Consider the following 23,321-nt stretch of genomic DNA (forward strand, 5'->3'; position numbering starts at 1 on the left):
CGTGAACGATCTCTAGTCTTTCGCCTCTGTTCAATCCTCCCTCTAATCTCCATACCTCATTCGAAAATTTAGTGAACAAGGGAAGGCGTTCAAAAGGACGCCTCTTGTCACCGCTGACAGCCCGAAAACAAACACGCAAAAGTGGCCCAAAGGCATCCCCGTAAATCAATTACATCTTCATCCATCCCCCGTTGAATTCTCCTCTCTTCACGCTCTGGCCATCAACGATATTCCGACGATACCGTGACGATCTCGTCGCAACCTTGGATGAGCATCTTCAGCGTTCCTCTCGGTGCGGTAATCCTCGAGCAGCTACCAACTGGCTGCAACGCACTGGACAAGGGCTGTTGAGAGGAGAGTTTCTCTCTCATCTTTCTCTTTCTCCTGCATCCCCGATGGAGGATGGTCCGCGATGAGTAGCATGAAGACATTAGGGAGTTTGTTTTGTCCTCGCCGCGGGATACCGTCGAACAGGCAGCTCTGTTAAAAGTAACGCCATATTACTTTGGCCAGGACGCCACACCGGGTGGTCCTCCGCTAGTTTTCTTCCGCTTTTCCACCCCCTCACAATACGCTCGGTGTGCCTTCTGTTTGGTCATTCTCATGCTCCGGAACGTACGGTGTGCACAAACACCAACGATAATAAACATTGATGGGACATCAGCGACCGAGCAAGACTCTCCTCTCCTCTTCTCCCCTAGAACAATGAACTCTTTTTTCTGGATTTTCCCTGAAAGTCTACTGTGTCCATGTTAGACATTTTTCACGGAACGAATCGACGCTACGCTTTGGAATAATTGAAGGAAACGTTAACCATCATTTGACTTAAAGATGGATCTCTTTAGGGTGAGTTCAAGATGTTTAGGTTGCATCTGTGAGAATTGGAATTTAGTCAAGTACAATACAGTACCTTTGACCAGCAGAAGGCGTATCTTTCACCATATAAAAGTTTTATTTCTTTTATTTTATAATTACATTATCGATTCCATTTGTTTGGAACCATTACTTGGGATAAAGAGATTGATAGTGATATAAAAATATTTAGATTAGGGTTAGGGTTAGGGTTAGGGGTTAGGATTAGGTTCTCTGAGGACTTAGTTTAATTTAAGGGTGTAGGGTTAATCTGAGGGTTTAGTTTAATTGGAGTGCGAAGTTTCAAATTACGGAGTGCGATATCTTCGATTATATACAAAATTATTGTTTTATCGTGAAATATTAAGAACCATCAGTTGAGATAAGGAGATGGAAAATGATCGAAGATATTTGGCTTAACATTTTGAAGATTTTGACTTAGTTTAATCACCACGTAAAAGTATCAATCGAAACAGGTAATGTCTTTTATAGTAAAGAAATGATATTTCTTTCGTTTAATCGTTATGATCGTTATAAATCTTTGATTTAATCGTCTGATGATGAAAAGAGAAAAAAGGGGAAAGACTTTTTGATTCAATTAAACTTCTTACCGTGAACATCGGGTGTCACGTCCTGTTTCGAGCGGAGCATCGTCATTTCCTCGCCGGTTGCAAAAAAAAATGGTGGGCCTAAAAAGCGAAAGTTAGTAGCCGTTGATCTTTGATCATGCGTTAACACTCGACACCCCCGGTTAGAGAACGACTTAAAGCGAATCGCGTTATTTGCGCTCGTCGCTTGCTTAACTTGTTCGCGGTCGACTGGGCTGCTCAGCTCTCGCGACGACTTCGGAAATTTTTCCTTCTAATCTCTCATCCGTGAATTCGCACATGGCCAGGAACAGGAAATTTATCGAGATTTCTTCGTTTATTAGACTTGCTACTCATTTTCGCTATAGAATTCCAAACTTTTGTCTATGAAAATATGTACTTTTTCGGTATTTAAAAATTCTTCTTGATACGAGAAATCTAATCTACTCTGCTAGAACTCGCTCTACGATTTGGTCCAATAAAAATCGATCTAGTCTACAAATCCAGTGTTTGTAACCCTTGTTCCGCGCAACGAATCCACCCCTACCAAAACATAGCCGAAGAAAGATGGCCTTCACAAATGTTCGTTATTGGTTCCCATAGAAATTTCAATCCTTTATAAATTTGTGGTGGATGGTGTGGAGAGGGATTAGTAAAATGGAAACGTGAGATTGCTGGTGCAACCCGTCAAATATATTTGCAATAAATGTCGAGAGACGCTCGTACAACGTATTCGCAAAGACAGTGTATGATCGCTCGCGGATAACTCGATAACTCGTATAACTCGTGAAACTCGTATTATACCCGTTAAGAACTGTTAATACCTGATCGACAACTGACTGTATACGACTGTATGAGAGTCGAAAAATTCAAATTCGTCTTTGTTCGACGGTTGCATGTAGCGGTGACATTGTCTTGCCCGGAGTTTATTTATCGTTACTTTTCATGGATCAAGGAGGTGTCAATATCCCGAGGCAAAATAACAACATCCTTTGACTTCTGTGCCGCTACAAATTGAAATGGAAACCTTCTAATTCCTATGTTGACTGTGTCGAATTAGAATCTACAGGTTTTCCTTTATTCTAAGAAACTTCCCTTTTACCTGTAACAATGTAAATATAAACTCTTTACAAAACCACCCTCGAACATTCTCCAAACTTTCATCTTGGAATCTATCGATTTCCACAAACCACTCCCTACTACTGACTGACCAATTACTTTCATTCTCATTTTCCATCAATTACCGCTCAGTGATTTCGTATAAAAGTTCACACATTCGCCTCTATCTCAAGGAATTTCCATCCCCAAAATATCGCATCCCTTAAAACCCACCCTCGCACCAATTATCCTGATCACCAATCATCCACAGAAACTCCGTCCACCCTCTCGCATCAACCAAACATTGTCCAAACCTCCGTCATTTCATCGAATCTGCCCCCACCACGAGATATCTGAAAAAGGAGCAGCGTTCTGAAAGACAGCATGGTCTCCACAGTCCTTCCCCGTTGATTTTCGCTGTTACGTTACTGGGCGTGCCTTCAGGGGCGCGACCAGTAAAGCCTGTGAAAGCATGGATTGGTCGACGATTGCTGAGAAACAGATATGAAAGCGGCTCGAGCACGTTTTCCTCGGTGTCGAGCTGAGAGCAGCCGACTGGTGGCCACAAAGTTTCCCCACTATCGTCTACCTTCAAGAAGACCTGAATGGGAGTGGCCAAGCGTTAGTTATCCCGGTGGCGAGTGGTTCAGAAGACTAGTCAGGATCAGAGAACCGACCTGTCCAGGTCTAGCCCAACCGTAGAACTATAGTGGTGTCTGGTTGATCCTGATCGACGGTGAGGATACGTACGAACTCGGATTTTGAGTGATAGTTCGTCAGCTCCAGCAAAACTGGAGGTTCAGTGGGATACACTGTGTTCGTTCGATTGCCATGTGATACAGTTTTTAATTTTTGTGAATGCTGCTGCGCAGCCAGGAGCAGTGGAGGGAGAACTTTTGTTGGGTTTCATGGGAGGAGGCGCAACCGCGCTGAGATGACGGTGACAACAAACTTCTCAATGATGCGACCTTGTTTTACTGGATACCCTTTTCAAGGTAAGAGGTTTATCAACAGTTTCCCCTGAAGTTTGGATAAGATAAATTTTAGCGCGCACAAGAGTATTAATAAATTTGGAGGTAGTTGTTGAAACGAAAAATTCCTCTAATACTCGGAAAAAGAATCGGATTATCTCGACTCTCGAATCATCGAAAATTATTATTTTCTTTAACAAATATCATTGTTTGTGAATTTTTGATTTTCAAAAGAAAATAAGCGATTTTCTCAAAATTATTTCTCGTCCATTCCCCTTGAGGTATCGTAAAAGAATTTCCAGCGTTAAAAAAGTACGTAGAAATGAGAATTAAAAATGCTAGCGAGGCATACTTTGATTGGAGTTAATTATAAAAATTTAGTAAAATGAAAAGATAACTAAAAAGATGATCGAGTGAAGATATTAAAAACATTTCTAAGAGATTCGTGCAACGGTTGAGATATACAAAGTCGTCCCAAAGTTAGATTAGTATTATGCAATCGAGATGCATTGTAGACAACAATCTTACCATTCACAAAAAAGATCTTCCGGACTCGGATGTCCTGTAAGACATTGAACGAGCATTGATATATAACTTTACCTGACTCAAGAAAACCGGAACAGTACCATTAATGACCGCCATAAATAATGAAATATATCTTTTGACGGGTTTGCCGTCGCTCACAAATACTTCTTGTCGTTTTTACGATTTTACGCGCCTTCAACCATTTTTTTTTTTCGCTAAAAGAAATCTTCGTGAGCCTGAGTATTCTTTGAACATTATTCGTACATTTAAGTCTTTAGCTTTACACTTTGAAGATAAACTTACTACCATAATTATTCGGAATGAGAACAAAAAGGAATTATTACAATTTACAGATTACAATTAATAATTCGTTCAATATTTAATTGAAGTTCATAGCTTCAGTATATTTTATTGTATTTTATTTCTTACTCTTTTTTTTTTTTAACTAAATTATTTTTAAAAACTGATTTTTATTTTGCCGCGAATGTCTGTTACAAACTTGTACGTGTCCGTGACTCGAGTTTATGTCAGTTACCTATGAGATAATTAGAAAGTCGTTCGGGATTCACCAGAAGATTTCTTCCCCTGGCTGCTCATGTCGAGAAATCGAAAATGGACCGTGTAATCGTCAAACTTGTCCGGCATTGTTGGCCTTCGCGCTCAGAAAATTGCCGATGCGGAGGACTTCACGAGCTGCTCTCCTCGAAACTTTCAAAAATAAACTTTCCGTCTCTCGTTCATAGTTTCGTAAATTTTCATACTTTTCCACGCGGTGAACCTCCCATTTGACCATCCTGGCGTCCAATCTCGAATCTCACGAGAGTTTCGAATTAACTGTAATTAATCAAAGAACAGAAATGTAATCTACAATAAAATAGAAATCGATATACAGAATTCTATGTAACTAACTATAACTGGACTGCAGGTGTTTACGCAATTTGATGCTTTCATGAATGTAATTAAAATAAGGAAATCTAAGACGAGATTCCTTTCACATTTTTCTATTAAATATTATAGTGTATACTATACTTTGGATATTTCGTATCCTCTGCAAATTACGACGTATTCTATGTATTTTTGCGTCTTAAATTTTCTACAAATGCATAAACTATCCGCCCAAAGCAATCAAACGCGCCGAGAAAGAAAAGTATTATACAATATGTACCATCAGGATGCAAATAAAGAGGTTGCTTGTGAATTTCGCATTCTTGTTTGTCATTTGCTTGGACAGTAGCCGATCATTTGTCACTGTCTGGTATTACGCACGGTGTTTAATTGCATGCAACGATTAGTCACCGAATCGTACTCCCGCGGCTTGTATGCAAAATGGAAGCGTTTAGCGGGCGCGTAACGTGTAATTAAACATTCCTGGGAGATTAATAATGTTGCGGATGCGTTTTCGCAATTACGCGTACGTCCCATCGGTAATCGTTTATTATTTTATAGAATGTTGAAACGCGCGGGCAGCCGTGAGAAGTAAAAGCTGGTGTTCCCTGGCAATTTATATTTCTCGGAAATCCTGCTTCCTTTATTGAAAATTAATTGCAAGAACGATTTCAATGGCAATAGAGTTACGAGTGAATTGATAAATCAACTCGTCAATTTCCCATAAACGCATCAAATTCCAATTTGGCTAGCTTCCTTCGTCATTCATAATTTTCTTCTTATTTTCAACTAAAGTGTTGAATTGTTCGAAAAATTCTCCGAAAGGAATACAGTCAATTGTTTCAATTGAAATTTCTATATATTATTCATTCGATATAGCATTCATCGTTACTTATAATTGTCTTCCAGCTATCTGTAAATTCATTTTTCAATTTATAATTTTTCTTAGTAAAATGTTGTATTGAACATTATTCTTACTAATAAACTATAGAACTATATTTCTATAGAACTATAAAGTTCTAAAGAAACTACTGATCTACCTAAAAAAGTCTATGGGAAGTAACCTAAATTGTAAATTTCTTTTCACGAGACTCACGTGAGATATACTTTATTACACCGAAGCGTCCTGTTTTGCGATCAAGTTTTCAGGACAGAAAAAAATAAAAAAAAATACATAAAAAAGCTGCGCTCCTCAGCGGCTTAAACCCAAAAATTGTATTATACAACGAAAAATGTAAAGCGCCGACACATAATACAGCATGGCTACGTCATACCGCTGCGTATCGGCACCTTTGCCTAACATACCATTACAAGAATTTACCGTTTATTGTGAATATGTACCTAAAACTGTATTTTTGGACTCAATAAACTTTATATCCCCTAAAAAAAGATATACTTTATTACAAAACAGTTTGTGGATCATTTTTCAACACCAAGAGAAATATTAGACTGATATTTTTTAAAAGTTCTGTTTCCATGTTTAAAATATAAGTACATTTTAACTAGACAGGATTTGTGGCCGTAGAGATTTTCGATCAATCAAATACAGCAAGATTGAAACTGAACAACAGTTGGAATGTTTAGAGGAGTCGTTAGCGAGATTTGTGGAATATCAGAGTTGGAATTGCAAGTTGTGATCGGGGAAATTTAAGAGAGAACTCGGAGAATTTCGTTGCACTAAAAACTCCGTTTTACTTGAAATAGAAAAGTGGAGAAAATTTCCTGGACATTATTCTACATTCTTTAAGTAGAATCAAGATCAAACGTTAAATTGAGTCTGACATCGTCTGTTTCAACACGTCATAAAATTAATCTCTTATTATCGAGCAGCAGCATAAATGAACGTAATAGAAATTCAACTAAAGAAGGATTTAACAAAATTCACTGAATAACAATGGCTTCGATTGGTCTAACTATTAGCAAACACCAGCTTTCTCAACTCTTCCTAAATCGCAAGAATCAAAGAAGAAAAAAGTTGCGGTGCATTCGTAAAACGAATTCCCTCATTAGTAAGCACGAACGTATATTTTTCAGAATAATTTCTTCGGCCATTGAATTTTATAAAATAGAGACAATAATCCAAATAGTAAGATGTAATAAAAGAACTTAAATAATAATTGAAATTCATCTATAAAACAATTTAACAAAATCCACTTATGAAAAATTGACTTAATCAGCCCAAGAATTAAGAACACTAGTTTTTTCCATCCCCATCATTTTTCGGTTGCCGAGTACGCTCGATGCATAACTCGACTTATGCAACCGATTCTGCGCAATCAAAACCGTCGTTTCGCCTTTTTTCCGGTTGCTTGGCGCATTTTTCTTCGTTGGTTCGTTACGTGAACGTCGATTCTTTGGTTCAGTTCCTCTTCTTTCCCCGTCGAAGTAACCTGATCTAGCTAACACCGTGGGAAATTTCTAATCAACAATATTAGAAACATTGTTTAACAATTAACTTTTTCCGCGGGTTTTCCGCTTGGAAGGATCAGGTATGCGATTTCTCGCCATCCCCTCGAAAAACTCACGAATTTTTAACGCGCTAGAAAAAATTGAAAGCGAAGAAAATCGGGAGTTTCGTTACCTGTAAAGGACCGCTTCCTTTTACAGGTGACTCTCATCTATCGCTCTGTGCGCTTTTCCTTTCATTCTATTGTTCCGATATTTTGTTCATAATTATGGTAATAATTCGTTTGAAACTTAATTCACTTTATTGGATGTTTTCAAAGTTTCGCCTTATTTCAAAAATTTACCAGAAACATAATTGTCTTTAAATACATAAAAATCAAGTTTCGTCAGAAGTGCCTAACAGAATATTTTACTGTAGAACCGTGTCTTCCGACTTTTCTTTGGTATTTTAATGTAAAAAAATCCTACAGCGTTTTCCCTCAGTTTTATTAATATTTAACAATATTTATGCTTTAGTAGTATGTCGAAATTTATACAAAGACGAATCAGTATCTTTAGTGTAATGTTTCGAATAGTCTTGGTAAAAAAAAAACATTCTTCAGAGTCTTTTTTAAAACAAAATTTGCTCAATAAAACGCAGAAAAGGGAAATTGATTTTTGCAGAGGTTCGCAGTAAAATATTACCTTACGAAACATTAACTGGTATCATCAATTTTACATTCATTAAGCAGAGTCAGAATTAAGAGTAAAAGTCGTTAAAGTCGCAGACGTACGTTGATTCCTTAGAATCCTTCACGATTTATCAGAAATGTTTCCCATAATACATATGTAGATATTACAAGAAGTTTCCATTGAAAAGGATAAAAATCGTGTGGTTGCTAATGTGGTCAACAGCACAAAAAAATGTAATTACGATCGAAGTGTCTACTCGAGCGTGTGAAGATTTTTTCCAATGTCAGCTCCCTGCTGTAGCTAGATAGATAGATAATTACCAAGTGAGTGGATCTGGGAATATTAAACGAACGACAATAATAATGATAATTCGTTTTTCTTCGTGTCTCGCATCGACGATCTTCCATCGTCGGCCACCTCGTTTTTCCTCTCGTTACTGTGTCACAAAAGTGAGTCACACATGTATGGTGTATTTCTTAACACTTTGATCTATGTGACCAGAATATTCAATCCAATTCAGTGAGAACTCTACTTATTCAAATATAGCGCAAGATTCGCTGACTGATGTAAGTAGATCTAGATTTCACGGTCAGACAACTGTTTGGAATTACTTCCTCAATTGCATCTACATAGAATCAACTCCTAATTTTATTATCAATTTGAAGATAGTACTACGAATATCAATGAGAACATTTTCTATTTTGACAAAATTTTTACCGAAGAGTTCTCTAATATTTTAAATTGATTTTTTTATTTAAATTTTCGTCTTCTATTGGAACACTTAACGATTCCAAACTTTTTGTCAATAACGTACGTCTATAGAAAAGATTTTAACTTTTTCCCCGAAAATTAGTTGCGAATTTACCAATTTAAATATTGTCCTATTGATACACTTGCAAATATCACGGAGTATACCATTAATATACAAACAATTAAATAATTACTTATATTTCAAGTTTTATCCAATTTGCGCTTTAACTTATTAATAAGACTGTCTCAAGTGATCGAAGGCAACTGTCAGAGAAATGAAGCGCGTTAGAGAGTACGCGTCAGAAAGTCGCGACGAAAAGAAATCGCAATGCAAGCAGTTGTTTCCGATCGCGATCGCGCGACATAGATTACGGTGAACTGGACAAATTACACGCTATCAGTGTTGTGCGTCGTAAACCCTTTAGATTCATTGGCCTTATCGTTATTTATGTGACTGCTCGCGCCAGTCTATTGCAACTCCTTCTTCGTCGGTTTCCTCTCTTTTTTCTATCGCGTCTCCCCTTTCGTCCTGTTTCCCCTCCCGATGGAATACACAGGAAATACGTGGAGGTGAAGGCGGAACGATAGATCCGAGTTTCTCTTTATTCTGCATCGAGTAACTGTTCTCTCGGCTGGTTCGCGTGAGCAAGAACAACACAAAAGAATTCCGCGATTTCGCAATCGACCTTCGATCCGCGAATCCTTTCTGCCTCGGGAGACAATGTTGGTAGTCTTAAATGATAAGAGAGTGAGAGAGAGAGAATACAGTTCTTTTGTTAGAAATGTCTATGCTCGACGTGTGATTGAATTTGAAATGAACGGAACCAAGATGAAAGAAAATCGAGATAATATGAAATTTTTGAAGGAAACTAATAAGATACTTAAAACATTGATGAATCGAGGACGAAGAAATAAAATTTGAATAGAATATCTTATTTTCTAATGTTTTATATTATTTATTTTATTTATGATATTTTATGTATAACTTTGCGTTTTACACTTTACATAGACGTGTAAAAATTTATAGTCTATTGATGAGACTTTTCTAATTTATTTAATGCAGCTAACGTTTTTTAGAATTGCATTTGATAGATTAGGAACGTAGTGTAAAATGAAACGATAGTTTAGTATGGATTTCTTAAAGTTTTTTTTTTAATTCCATGCGTTCTTCTTTGCAGATTTGGGATCGATACCAGGTCAAGGACGCGTTAACCAACTTGGTGGTGTCTTCATAAATGGGAGACCTTTACCAAATCATATCCGACTAAAAATTGTGGAAATGGCTGCAGCTGGGGTCAGACCCTGTGTGATTTCGAGGTGGAAACCTCAATAATCTTCTCAATTCGAAATTTATAGACTAAAATCTCGTCCTACTTCCCTTTTTAAATCCCTCTTAGGAGTTTAAAAAGATATCTTTTCTTGAGACGTTTACTGTGCTCTATTTTTTAAAAAATATTACATCTGTTCTAACTTATCGTGACCTTCTTGAGATATTTAACCTTGCCATGTGTCGAAGAAATATTTCAAGAAAGTTCTAATAACACTTCATTTGTAACTAATGTGCGACTTTCACGATCGGGTTATCAAACTTTTCCGAATAACCGCGGTGGAATGAACTGCAATGTTGACGAAACGCCGATTAACGAAGCAACGTATAACAAGGTTGATAACTCGACTATGATGAATTCAAAAATTAATTTGTGGCTTGTTTGTTCAAATAGACAGCTAAGAGTATCTCATGGGTGTGTTTCGAAAATTTTGAACCGCTACCAAGAAACCGGAAGCATTAGGCCTGGCGTGATCGGCGGCAGCAAGCCTAGAGTCGCCACGCCAGAAGTAGAGAGTAGAATCGAAGAGTACAAACGTGATAATCCGGGAATATTCTCGTGGGAGATACGCGACAGATTGATAAAGGAAGGAATTTGCGACCGAACTAGCGCTCCAAGTGTCTCGGCGATCTCAAGACTATTGCGTGGTCGCGACCCCGAGGATGAAACTAAACTTGGCGACCGTGATGGTAAGTATCAATTAAGCTTTCTTCTGTATAAAAAGAAAAAATTGATTGTCTGATGAAAACACTTAAATTAATAATTAATTTAGAATTCTGATTCTAATTCTTAGTTCAAAATTGCGCTCATCTTTAATTCAAATATAATTATAAAATACACGATGAATATCATTATATGCAATTTTTTAACAAATAATTAGCACTTTGGCCCAATATGTATCTGAAATTATATGGTTAATATTTTGATCAAAAGATTAGGAATAATTATATTCTGATTCTAATAAATATTTTGAAAATTAGTACTGAAAGATATTTTTTCATGAATTCAGAAAACAATGTACGAGAAAGAATTGTTAATCCCGAAATATTATTAGTAGAATTAGTTGTTCATACTACGGTTGTTCGACAAGTTTTTATAATTTCACCACATTCCAATCTTGAACTGGATAATTTCTTTGATAATCACTGACAAGGAAAATTGCATATTAAACACGGTGTATTCCTTTCCAATCGCTTTGGCAAAAACTCCTTTGATCGAGAGCACACCGGACACTCGGTGTCTCTTCCCAGCCAGTCTGACCAAGATTGATGATCCAGGTGAATCAGTGAATTAGCCTCTCGCAAATATTCCCGTAACAGCGCCACCGTGCAAAATTAGATTATAACAACACCGACTCATAATTTGGTCCTCGGGGCCCTCGTTATGCGAGGTCCCTCGAAATTGAATCGGCCGGGCCCTTTTTGCATTCCCTAATTTTCTTCGCGAATAACAGGGACATTATTCTTCGTATTTATCCAAGATATCCTGGAAACACCCTCGAATTTTATAATACTTCCAATCGGCGTCATTTAGTCACTTTGGCAGAATATTTCTTTCCAAACTACACATTTTTCTTATTTTGACATTTGTCTCCAGTGTTTTATATTTACCTAAATATTTATGTGGGATGGTGTGACGTTAGCGAAAGACGTGGCTGATTGTTTATAAACGTTGTTAAGATATGTTAATGTTGTCAAGGAGTATTGTGAGCGTTACCAAGGTTTGTTAAAGGAAAAGTGAACGTGGTAATGCTGTCTGTTAATTTATAATAAACATTCCTACATTTATAATTTCTATTTAAATATAAAAATAATAAACGTGGTAATGCTGTCTGTTAATTTATAATAAACATTCCTACATTTATAATTTCTATTTAAATATAAAAATAATACAAGCTTAAATTTTATAAAATTGAAACTGTCGTGTATAATCGAAATTGCCTATTTTCACCTCGAAGGGTGAAATCTGTTATCTTTAGTTCCTCCTGTACATTATTTGAAATTCATTCACATTTAATCAAAAATTTATTTCTATGTAGGATACATTGAAACTATCGCAATCTCGAATCTTGCAAAATTTCAATAATCTCGAAGCATAAATATTGCCTATTTCCCAGTTTGAAGGCTGAAATTTAATCGATTTTAATATTCATTCAGCTCGTTCGAGTTTTATCTTGAAAACTGGTGGTATCTCGAGGAACGCCCAGTAGCAGAGGCAATTTGTCGACAAAGTGGAACGCGGTGTTAGCCGAGGCAACTCGCGTGCGTAGAATTTTATCGTTGGTGTATCGGCTTATAACATTTCCACGGCAGATTTTGCGATCGCGCACGAAAAATTCGCCGTTTCGAAGGTGGGACGGGAGGAGCAAAAGAAACAAGAAAGAAGAAACGTGTCCACGATAAAAGCGACCATTAAGGTAACAGCTTCCTGCGCAACGTAATATTCCAACTGAGGGAAAATTACCACGCAGGCAATTACCGAAGGGGATCAAAAGTGGAGCTTAGCGAGTAGTTCGCAGTTAATTCGCACTCGACGCTGAAACTTTCCTCTCGAGGCTCTTTAATCATCAGCGGAAGATTTGAAAAAAAAAGAATTTCTTGGCGGTCGTGTAGTGCCGTTTTCCTTCATTTTATGTTTCACCTCAATCGCAGGTACACCTGATTTTGTGAAATAAAGTTATAAAAATTATCCCGCGAAGAACTGGTTTGTGTTTCAGTTAGAATTTATGTTCCAGATTCTAAGAATCTTCAAGTGGGATATTCCCATTTGCAGGCATCGCGACGACAGCGTTACCTTAGGTGCCATTTGGAACACAAAATTATTATATACTCATGGACTAGGAAGTGTAAAATTGTTTACATATCTTTGGTCATATTTCAGGAAGACACAGAGTAGATTTTATGCAATTATTTTTTATTATTATTTAGGTTATTGCTTGGGTTAGGTTGGTGCTTGTTTTAAGAAATCTTCCATTCTTACTCGCTACCACAATTGACGTTGTGTTACTTATTCAAAGCAGAAAAAGTGAAAAAATTCTTCATCTATCCCGTAGTCTGTACACACAAATCTCAACATACGTCTTTAATGTTTCTACTAGAATAACACGAAAGAAAGATATATTTTACGATGATGGCGTCTACAAAAATCATGAAAGAAAGCTATTAAGATAATCCTAGTATTAGATAAACATCTGTTTTATATGTATATAAAATTTGAAAGAAATTTATTGGTTCGCTCATTATTGGGAAAATGGCAGTCAATCATATTATTGTGCCTTTGAATACGAACGATTTTTTTAGTTTACAAGGTCTAGAGGCAAATGAAATCGGGACAGATTGTTACTGCTGTTTCTTGTAATCTTCAGCCTGAGTTACATAAGAAGGTTAACTTCTTGTGGTAACGTCCGTCGATATAAATGTATAAACGTGTTCCCTAGAAGATTATTGTTATCCTTTCTTCGATCGGCATAATAGCATTGAGCAAGCGACGATTATAAGTGGCATACAGTGTCTCTTGTACCTGTACTAATTTTAATACAACTGACTATTACAAATTCATCCACTCGTTACATTATTAAATATACACACACACACGTTATAATCAACTCACTTTATACATAATACGATTGCAACTTACGCTCAGCTATTTGCAAAATAGTGCAATCAAAAAGAGTATTTGACAATTCCCAAGTTAGACGGTAGAATAAGATGACTAAAACGAGAAATTACGATCCTGATTTCCTCATTTTCTTGAACTTCGTTCTAATATCTAAAGCTCTTATTGTCGCGATCCACTTATGATAAGTTCCAAGAATTCACAAGCTTTTACCCGCCAAAATAAAATTATCAAAGCGACAAATTACAATCCACGCTTCCTTCCATGGAATTTCCCTATTCCTTTACATGTACAGATACATTACACGAACATTTAACTCTCCGGATGAAAAAGGAAAAAAAGAAAACGTTAAAAAGAAGATGTTAACGAAACACTTCCGCGATCACGCGAGAATTTATCTTTCTTTTACCTACGTGGAAGATTTAAAGAGAAAGGAAAGAATAATAAAGAAATAGACAGAAAAGAAAGTGGAAACAGCGCAAAACGCGATATAATCGCCGCGAGCGAGTAGGATCGTGAAGTGGAACACGACGATACATAGTCGAAAGAAAGATGGATCGCGGCATCGGCACGCCCCATCAGCTGGCCGCGTTAGACCACCAAGGATTCGTGGTCCGGTTCTTCCTTGCAACGGTGAATGAATAAATTAAATGGTCGCGCCATTAATCAGGCCCGCGTTTCTCGATCTTTGAAATTACCGGTTAACGTTCGCCGACGCGAACAGTCGGTAGCTCTGACGCGGCTCTGTAATTTTCTCACCGCCCTATACATGCCCACGTGCACGTCCGAAACGTTCGATAGCTCGATACTGGAATCTGATGCACGAAACCATTGGATAAATTCCCTCGATTCTTGAAATATTCATCCTTTCTTTCGCTTTGGTTACTCAACTATGTTGTCAGTGATGATTTAGACAAGATACAGATATTCGAATATTAGCAATTAGTATTTGGAGCCATAACTGACAGGATAAGTGGTTTGTAAAAGCTTAGAAGTTTTTATACGTGGATAATAAAAAGGGTTTGAGGTACGAAGAACTTGATTTTCACTTTTTCAGGTTCTTTACTATAGACGAAGGTATGCGCTGTTTGCAATGAGATCAACTCAATTTAGGATAATAGAATAATTATTGATTTTACAATTCATAATTATGTATTAATAATGAAAATAGACAGTTATTTGTTTTCTAATGACAATTTTGAAATGTCTTTAAAAAATGAGATAATCGAGTGATTTCTGTTTTGAAAAGGTGGAAGAAGTGTCTTTTATGGGAAATAGGGGCATAAAATTCTTCTTTTTTTAGGTACCGAATTTTTAAATTCCTCTTAACCGCATAGTATGCACCAAGCTTCCACAAGTTCAAACAAGTTGGAACAAATTGAAACTAATTGGATGTATTTTGTACAACCCTTAAATACATAAGGATAAAATGTAACAATCATCGTCAAAAATTTCTCACAACTTCGAAGGGTAGTTTCGAGTCCGAGCGACAAGACAAATGAAAGTTTTACAGCCGACGGTGGTCCATCGGTGGGGTCATTCGGAAATGCTTGCCGGCAAAGATGAAAGAGCAAAACGAGAAGAAACTGCTCGTAGATTTGTAAGTCGATCAGCTCGAGATGGTCGGTTGCCCTTTCAAAACAAAAAGAGGAGGGCAAAAACAACGTGTTACCACGGAGGGGGTGAGAAACCTAAAAAGGCGCCGACCATTGAACGTCTCGTACTTGTCAAACTACTGTGAAAATACAGTTTCTTGGTTTTCTTTTTAATCTACCGGCAGGAACGAGCTTTAACGCGTTGCCGTTGGCGATAAAAACAATAAAAATCGAACTTTAAACACGTTGATTTTTATTAATCGAGTTCAACATATAAGAATCGATATCGAGGATAGTGAATTCTGTGAGTGTGAAGGAATTCAGCATATAAGAATCGATATCGAGGATAGTGAATTCTGTGAGTGTGAAGGAAGTGAACCAGAGGAAAGAGAAATTGAAAATTGTAGTGATAGCAGTAATAGTGACATTAGTGACAAAGAAAATAAGTCCTCATTAAGTGAGTCAGAGAACATTTTGAATGTACGCGAAAGAAGACGTGCTCGGCTGTTTTCAAGTTCTGAAAGTGAAACTGAAAATGTACAAGCTAGTCCAGATGAAATTGCCGTAAACGGAACCAAGTGGAAAAGAATTCAAGAAGGGTCAGCTTCTGAGAGATTGCGCTTGCACAATATATTTAAAGACACATCCGGCTCACAGGATATGCAAAATAAGTATCATGAAAGATAAAGTAATTAGCGCATCTTCCTTACTAATTGACAGCCATATGTTGCAATGTATAATATCTTGCATCAAATCAGAAGCCTCTCGAGTTTTGGGTAAAAAATGGACCATTACAGAAACAAACTAGAAAGCATTCCTTGGAATATTATACGGGGAACATACGAAGCGAAAAATTTGAAGCTTTCATATTTGTAGAATACAAAATGGGTACCAAGCTTCTTTCCCAGCACAATGAGTCGGAATGAGTTTGTCGAAATATCGAAATTTATTCGATTTGACAAAAAAGATGATAGAAGTCAACGTTTGAAAAATGACAAATTTGCACTAATATCAACCGCATGGGATAAGTTTATTGAAAATAGCCAGAATTGCTATAAACCTGGTGCAAACATTACAATAGACGAGCTACTTTTCCCAACCAAAGCCAAATGTAAATTTACGCAATATTTACCGAATAAACCCGACAAATTCGGAACTAAATTTTGGCTGGTATCTGATGTTCAAACAAAGTATGTTGGAAATGGATTTCCTTATTGAGAAAATTTAGGCCCTTTTCGCTTTTTCCTAAATAAGGAAATCCATTTGCAACATCGAATTTTGTAATGAAACAAAATTTGGTAAGAAATGTGATGAATGATAAATTTTGTACCTAATAATGTAAGTAATATTTGTATTTTATTTATTCTTATTACGCTTCTTATTCTATTATACTTATATTTGCTAATGAAAATTTATTTTAACATTCTTGTTACCAAAGGTTATAGTACTGAATATTCTTCGTATTTATTGTTAAAGTTGTTATTATATAGCTTTTATGATTTCAGAACATGAAGTTCCTTTTTTAAGATAATAATAGATCAATAAATATAAAAATATTCTACTATTACGTATTTTTTAAAAACTAGTCATTTTATCTGGCTTTGGTAGAGATAGTTACGTTTCAAAAGCCGATAGTTCTAATGTTAATATCATCCATCAATCCGATTTGTATACATTTCCCAAACATTCCTTTCCTTCAATAGATATTTTTATATTTCCATGTAGACGAATTTTCTCTTTTCATATATAATTTAAATTTCCTAATATTTACGTATATAAATGCAATCTTTTTAGGATTCAGTAAATTCCAAACTTTCATACTCTAAAATTTGGTATTAAGTTCGATTAAAATAGAATTTTTTCCCGAGTTTGTGTTGTTCTTTTCTTTCATAAAGTTGCACTATGTATTTCGTAAAAGAGAAAAAATAACACGTGTCGTGTACTGGTCGACGTCTTTTGGTCCACGTAGCAAGATCGTGCCGAACAGCAAACTAGCAATCTCTCAACCCCCTTGGGGTTAATGCAGGGTTCGAAAGTTTGGTAATTACTAGCCGCTCGTGGCCGCTTAGTTCCATGAAATATGTAATTTCTGTCGTGATTTTGCAAATTTGCAACGTCCGATTTCTACTTTTAAATGAAACTGCTTGCTCAATGAGCGTCTTTTTCAAAGAACTCGACGAGAAGAACTATAAGAATTTTCTGTTCGAAGATTGTTTTGCTTCTTTGTATTACTTACAGTACTTGTACGATTATCTCTAGTAAGAAACATTTTTCTTAGAACATGATTCTGAAAACATCTTGCATCGCTGTTCTCAAAATAAAAAGTATTCTCTTCTTTCTTTTCACAATTTTCTACGTTTAACCATAGAATTAATAAAAATAAAAAATCATCAGCTAATATCAAAGTCAGAAAGTCTACAAAAATATACTTATCATGTACTTTATAGTTTCCGATTGTAGTACCCAACAAATGTTTCTAATCTAGAATCCAATAATCCCATAAAATCCCATAAGAAAAGAGGCGAACAGAGGGCGGAGTGGCATGGACTACTCGAAAGTTCAAAAAGTCCCCAAAATCTGCTTAGAGCCGAATCTTTTCATCTTTCAAAAATATGATCGATAAAACTAAAAACTAAAAAATGAAAAGAAGGAAGAGAAGAGAGGTGAACAGAATGTAGAGTGACACGGAAGCCCGCGGAACAGGAGAAACGAGACGACGCGACTCAGGAAAGGAAAGGGGAAGAAGCGGACCGTCCGGGAATAGAGTCCGTGTCGAATGGGCATGAACGCGGGGCGTCTCGGCGTCAGGCGTCGTCGGCCGATTAGTCGCGGCCTGTGTAAAGCCAGTCGACGATTTCAAGACGTTTCGCCGGGCCGTTCGCCGGAAGAAACAACCTCGTTCCTTTTTACAAGCGTGTCATCCGTCTCTGCTTTCGCGGCTCCGCGATGATGAATCTACGATAATCTAAAAATGCGACCAACCGACCGAGCACCCGAGGACCTTCGTTTCTTTAACCAACCACAAGAATGCTGGGGACTTAACGAACGACAAAAGAAAAGAGAGAAAAATGGATATTATCGCGAAGGGAATGGTAAAAAACAATAAAAAGTTTTATACAAAAAGTTTTATATTTCAATCTTTTAAAAGCCAGTGGTAACTGTGTGGATCAGAGCTGAATAAATATTATTTCAGGAAATAACAACAGGAAATGGTAGGTGGCTTTTTATATTAAATCATACGTGTATGAAATTAAATAAATATAAATATAAATACTGTCAAAAGACGTTCGTTCAATGTATTCACGATGATAGTGTATGTTATGATAGTGCTCGCAGATAACTCGATAACTAGATACCGGACAATCTCGAAGATGTTGATCGCTAATTCCTGGATACTCGGTACATACTGTTTCGCTCGCGATCATGTCTGTTTATTTATACTGGTCGGCGGGTTGTTTTATTATTATTTTTATTATAGTTTTATTATTATTATTAGTTTATTCATTATTACATTACATGTATCCTAACGATCTTGATACTCCGAGGCAAAACAACAACATGATTTGAATTGTTCTTTACTCATGTGCCGCTACAAAAGTTTTATCAACAATAAGAACTAATCGCTTTGCGGAGACACTTCTTATTGCTAAAACTTCCAGGACGAAATTGTCAGTGTAAATTTTCGTTAGACGACCTGTTTCGTAGCATTTGTGGTAAATGTTGAAAAAATGGAAATGTTCGGAGCTGATTGATTCGTAGAGTGAAGCGGTAGAATAATTCTGTTGGAAAGACACAACCAGCGGTAGAAAGATTCATTTTGTAGCAATCTGTTGCGGAACAATTTATTTCGTAAAAAATTAGTCGTATTAAAGTGAAAGCAAATGTCAAGTGATGAAATGGACATTGAACAATAGTAATACAAAACCATGCATTTAATCACTGTGTTTTTCCTAAATTAATATACATTAATGAACAAATAAATGAATCTGAATGATCGATGAAAAGTTAAATAATAATCTCACTGTATTAATGAATAAATAATTGACATGAAAAGTGTGAAAATTTATTAACATCAAATGAAACGCATTAAGTCGTAGGAAGGTTGAATCATTTGGTTTAGTCGAGGTTAGTACTCGTATCCTTGTTATCAGTCTCCGTTCGACGATCGAAGGGAAAGGATCTTGGAACGTGTTTTTCTACTGTCATCAGTCATCAGTCATCAGTCATCACTCGTCACTTTTCTTGCCGTTGCTCAGTGTCCTTGTAGTAAATCATATTTCTTGTACTCGCTCGTGCTCGCGGTCTATTTAATTCTCCGATAATGGTAATTCCAGGTTCGAAACATCTTTCTTTACACATTCTATTAACACTTTTGTCGTATTGCTCTAATGCGTGTTAACTAAATGCGTAAATTATTCTGTACGAAGAGATCGCCAATAATATTTCCTACAATTTTTTAAAATATAAATGTCAAATACATGTTTGGCGTATTACTTTACATATTCTGAATTATTTTACATGAAAATACCATCAGTCAGCTACTACAATTTTTTTTTAAGTACGGATAACAATTCTCTGTTCTTTTAAATGAATAAGTGAATTGCACATGTTATATATACCATATATACCTAATAATATTCTGAAATGCAGATAACATTATTTCCTTTTATCTCGAATAAATAAATAAGTAAATAGAATATACACGTTAGTATACACTGCAAGTTACAGCAAGAACAAAATGAAAGAGTATTTCAATCGTGAAGTAAAAAAGAATAAAATAGAGTAATATAACGGCAAACAAGTCGATCGTGAAATCGAGTGTGAAACAAGCAGCAGAATGGGAATGGAGTGCGGTTCCTTTTGAACTCTTGCTCGGCAAAACAAACCATAAACCAGGACGTGCATTCACCTGCAGAGACGTGGCTGAGCAGGTGACACGTGCACGCGGAATTAATAATTATTAGACGCGTCCCTTACTTTATTCTCATACTTGCACACTCAATTTCATAAAGTGTGTAATTTTCGTATATGTAGTTTGTTACCATTTGCATTTTCATAGTCTCTCACACGAATTACTACTGAAATTTATCGGTTGGTAACAATAAAAAATGTAATACGTATCTCTAAGCTATAAAATTAGATACTGAAACCTCAAGCAGCTCAACCGCTTTATTTCATTCGTGGCGATTTAAAGATCTGGGATTGGATTTCTTTGTCACGACACGACTATCATTTATGTAATATTCACATTAAAAAACTTTCACAAATAGAATCATTTAAAAGTGCAAAACTGCATGTCGAGGTCTTCACTGACAGAATAAATTCACCAATGGTACTCTACACTATCAAAGATTGATTTGACATTGTCCCAACAAAAATGAATCACAGAAAATAAAGGATACTAAATTCAAGTCAGGAACTAAAAAATGCCAATTTCAATGGTGCAATAAAAAATTGCCTCAAAACCAATACAAAACATTTTATTTTCCAGGTAAAACGAGTTCCGGGTCTGATTGTGAGAGCGAGCCAGGAATTCCTCTAAAAAGAAAACAACGCAGGAGCAGGACGACCTTCACAGCTCATCAATTAGACGAACTAGAGCGGGCGTTCGAACGAACACAATATCCAGACATTTATACCAGAGAAGAATTAGCTCAGAGAACAAAATTAACTGAAGCCAGAATCCAAGTGTGGTTCAGCAATAGAAGGGCCAGGTTGAGGAAGCAGCTATCTTCAACTTCTGGTGGTTACGTCAGTTCAGTCGCATATCCTGCAGCATCTTATGTTTTACATCCGCCTGCTGCGCCTCATCCACACGCTGCAACTGCTGTTCCACCGGGTCATCCCCATCCTCATTCTCATGGGCAAACTTTACCTGATAGCACATTCTCGTCGAGTCAAGGTAAGACGATTTATTTAATTATTGTTTTTTTTTTTGGGAGGAGGGATGATTTAAAAACGCTGATCAGTCATGTTTAAATCAATTTCGCTCCTTGATGTACAATTAACATTAAAATGATGTTAATATTAAAATATTTTTGTAAACTAAATAGATTGCAATGTAGATCGAAGTGTATAAATACAGCTCTTATATAATATATATAATAAATAATATTATATTAACACTTTTTATTATATTAACACTATTATATTAACACTTATAAATAATACTCTTAACTGCTCCAATTTCCGCTATTCGTTTCGTAAAGGTTTTAACTTGTTAATGTTTAACGGTAACTTGATTAGGTTTGCAAAGTGGTAGTAAATATATAGTAGTAATCTATTTTGCAAAGGATAAAAAAGAGGTAAGTGCTTTATAAGGGACCTAATGATATGCAACTTATGTAATATACACTGTACAGCCGGGTTCATTAGGAATCTAATGACGGGCAGATATAGTTTACTACAAAAACACTACTCGAGTTCAGAAAAGTTCGGATAGTGTAATTAACAGAATTTAAGTCAAGAATATACTACAAATTCATATTTATGGTATGTACATGTATAATATATACAGAATTTATATTTTCTTTGAAATCTTGTGCTTGTTCTTGTTTTTCAAACCAGAAACACGAACACACTTTAATTTAGATTTCAGATATAATCACTCCCTAATCAAGAAACCAACGAAATCTTCAGCCACATACAATCTTTCTTTCTCCAGTTCCAGACCTTTATTCTTCTCACCATAGCACTATGTCTCATCAATTAACTTCGGATTCAACTCGTCTGTCTTCATCTGTCGGATCCACACCGGCTTACGGTCTTCCAGCATCGGTAACTTATCCCAGCTCGCTGTTACCAGCAACATCGTCAACCAGCAGCACTCACATGAGCCATCAAATGTCTTCAGTAGCTGAAGCTTCCTCTTCAACGTACCAACAGGCCAGTGGTCATCAACTTCCATCAACACCGAACTCGTTGGTCACCATGATGGGTTCAAATTCTGGAAACTCAAATCCAGCGTCCGAACAATTAGCTTCGGCCGATTTACCGATTAGTTCGGTGTCTCCGGTTCAACAGCAACAACAACAGCAAGCGAGTCAGGGAAACTCTTCGCCAACGTGGAATCTTCCGATTTCTAGCGGAGGAAGAGTTGGACTTCCGAGTCCACCAACGAGTTTGCAGCAGTCTCATGCTCACGCACATCCTCATCAAGCTTTCGCTAGTCATTATAGCGCTCAAGGTTTTCAACAACCACCCAGACCTGCTCCTCATCAACCGTTTTATAGTTGGTATTGAGGAGATTAGGAATTTTGAGGATTTAAGGACAGAAACTAATGAATTAGAAGTGCAATCGAAAGTACCTCATTAACACGTCGACTGTCACGACACCCGTATTCGTGTGTCAGCAAAGATTCTGTTCAGGCCACGTAATTCATATTCGGGTGTCGCTTATTTGATTACTTACGAAGGATCGTCGTAGGTATTTGAAAAGATATTCCATAATAACAAATTGTTCATTAATAATTAATTGTAATAATAGTTGAATTGTTATAAACTAAAAATACGAATGTGGCGGCACTTGACAACAAATACTCGACACTAACTTCTACCGGATGACGATAACGCAGTGGTTAGTGCCTTAGGTTACGAACGTCCGAGAACCGAGTCGAGTCCTGGCGCCCGTAATCCTATTTTTCTTCCACGCATGTAAAGTAGAAGAAAAATAGCAGTACCCCAGCAGCGCGACATCTTTAGTCAGCAGCTACAATTATCACGAACAGCACTTACACCCCACGAAAATGGTGTTTTTTAAGATAATTATTTAGAATGTAAAACTTTAAAGCATTCTATACGTAGCTGAGGTTGGTCGGGACAATTTGGACAATAAGTTGTTGTTTTTTTCAAATTCTTTTGTGCCTTTGTTCGGCACATTCGACATCTTTTATTTGCGTATCTAATGCTTCTTCCGGAAGCATTTTTTTGAACGGTGATGTTCTGCTGATTCCGTCGAAATGGATTTTTTTCGAAGGATTTTTTGTATTTTCAGAAAATCCTAATAATTTTGTAATAATTGTCTAAATATTTTAATAT

General features: G+C 36.5%; 1 protein-coding gene across 1 annotated transcript; it reads left to right on the forward strand.

The window, feature by feature from the left end:
• The first annotated feature begins 3,244 nt into the window (after positions 1 to 3,244).
• LOC117206649 (protein gooseberry-like) lies at positions 3,245 to 22,724 on the forward strand. The gene is made up of 5 exons (XM_033446160.1): positions 3,245 to 3,532; positions 9,925 to 10,063; positions 10,468 to 10,763; positions 20,776 to 21,186; positions 21,949 to 22,724. Exons 1-5 carry the CDS (start codon positions 3,472 to 3,474, stop codon positions 22,524 to 22,526), a joined length of 1,485 nt encoding a protein of 494 aa, XP_033302051.1. The 5' UTR covers positions 3,245 to 3,471; the 3' UTR covers positions 22,527 to 22,724.
• Positions 22,725 to 23,321: the final 597 nt, after the last annotated feature.

This window comes from Bombus bifarius, unplaced genomic scaffold (genome assembly GCF_011952205.1).
Source record: "Bombus bifarius isolate JDL3187 unplaced genomic scaffold, Bbif_JDL3187 scf7180000007966, whole genome shotgun sequence".
NCBI classification, from domain to species: Eukaryota; Metazoa; Arthropoda; class Insecta; order Hymenoptera; family Apidae; genus Bombus; species Bombus bifarius.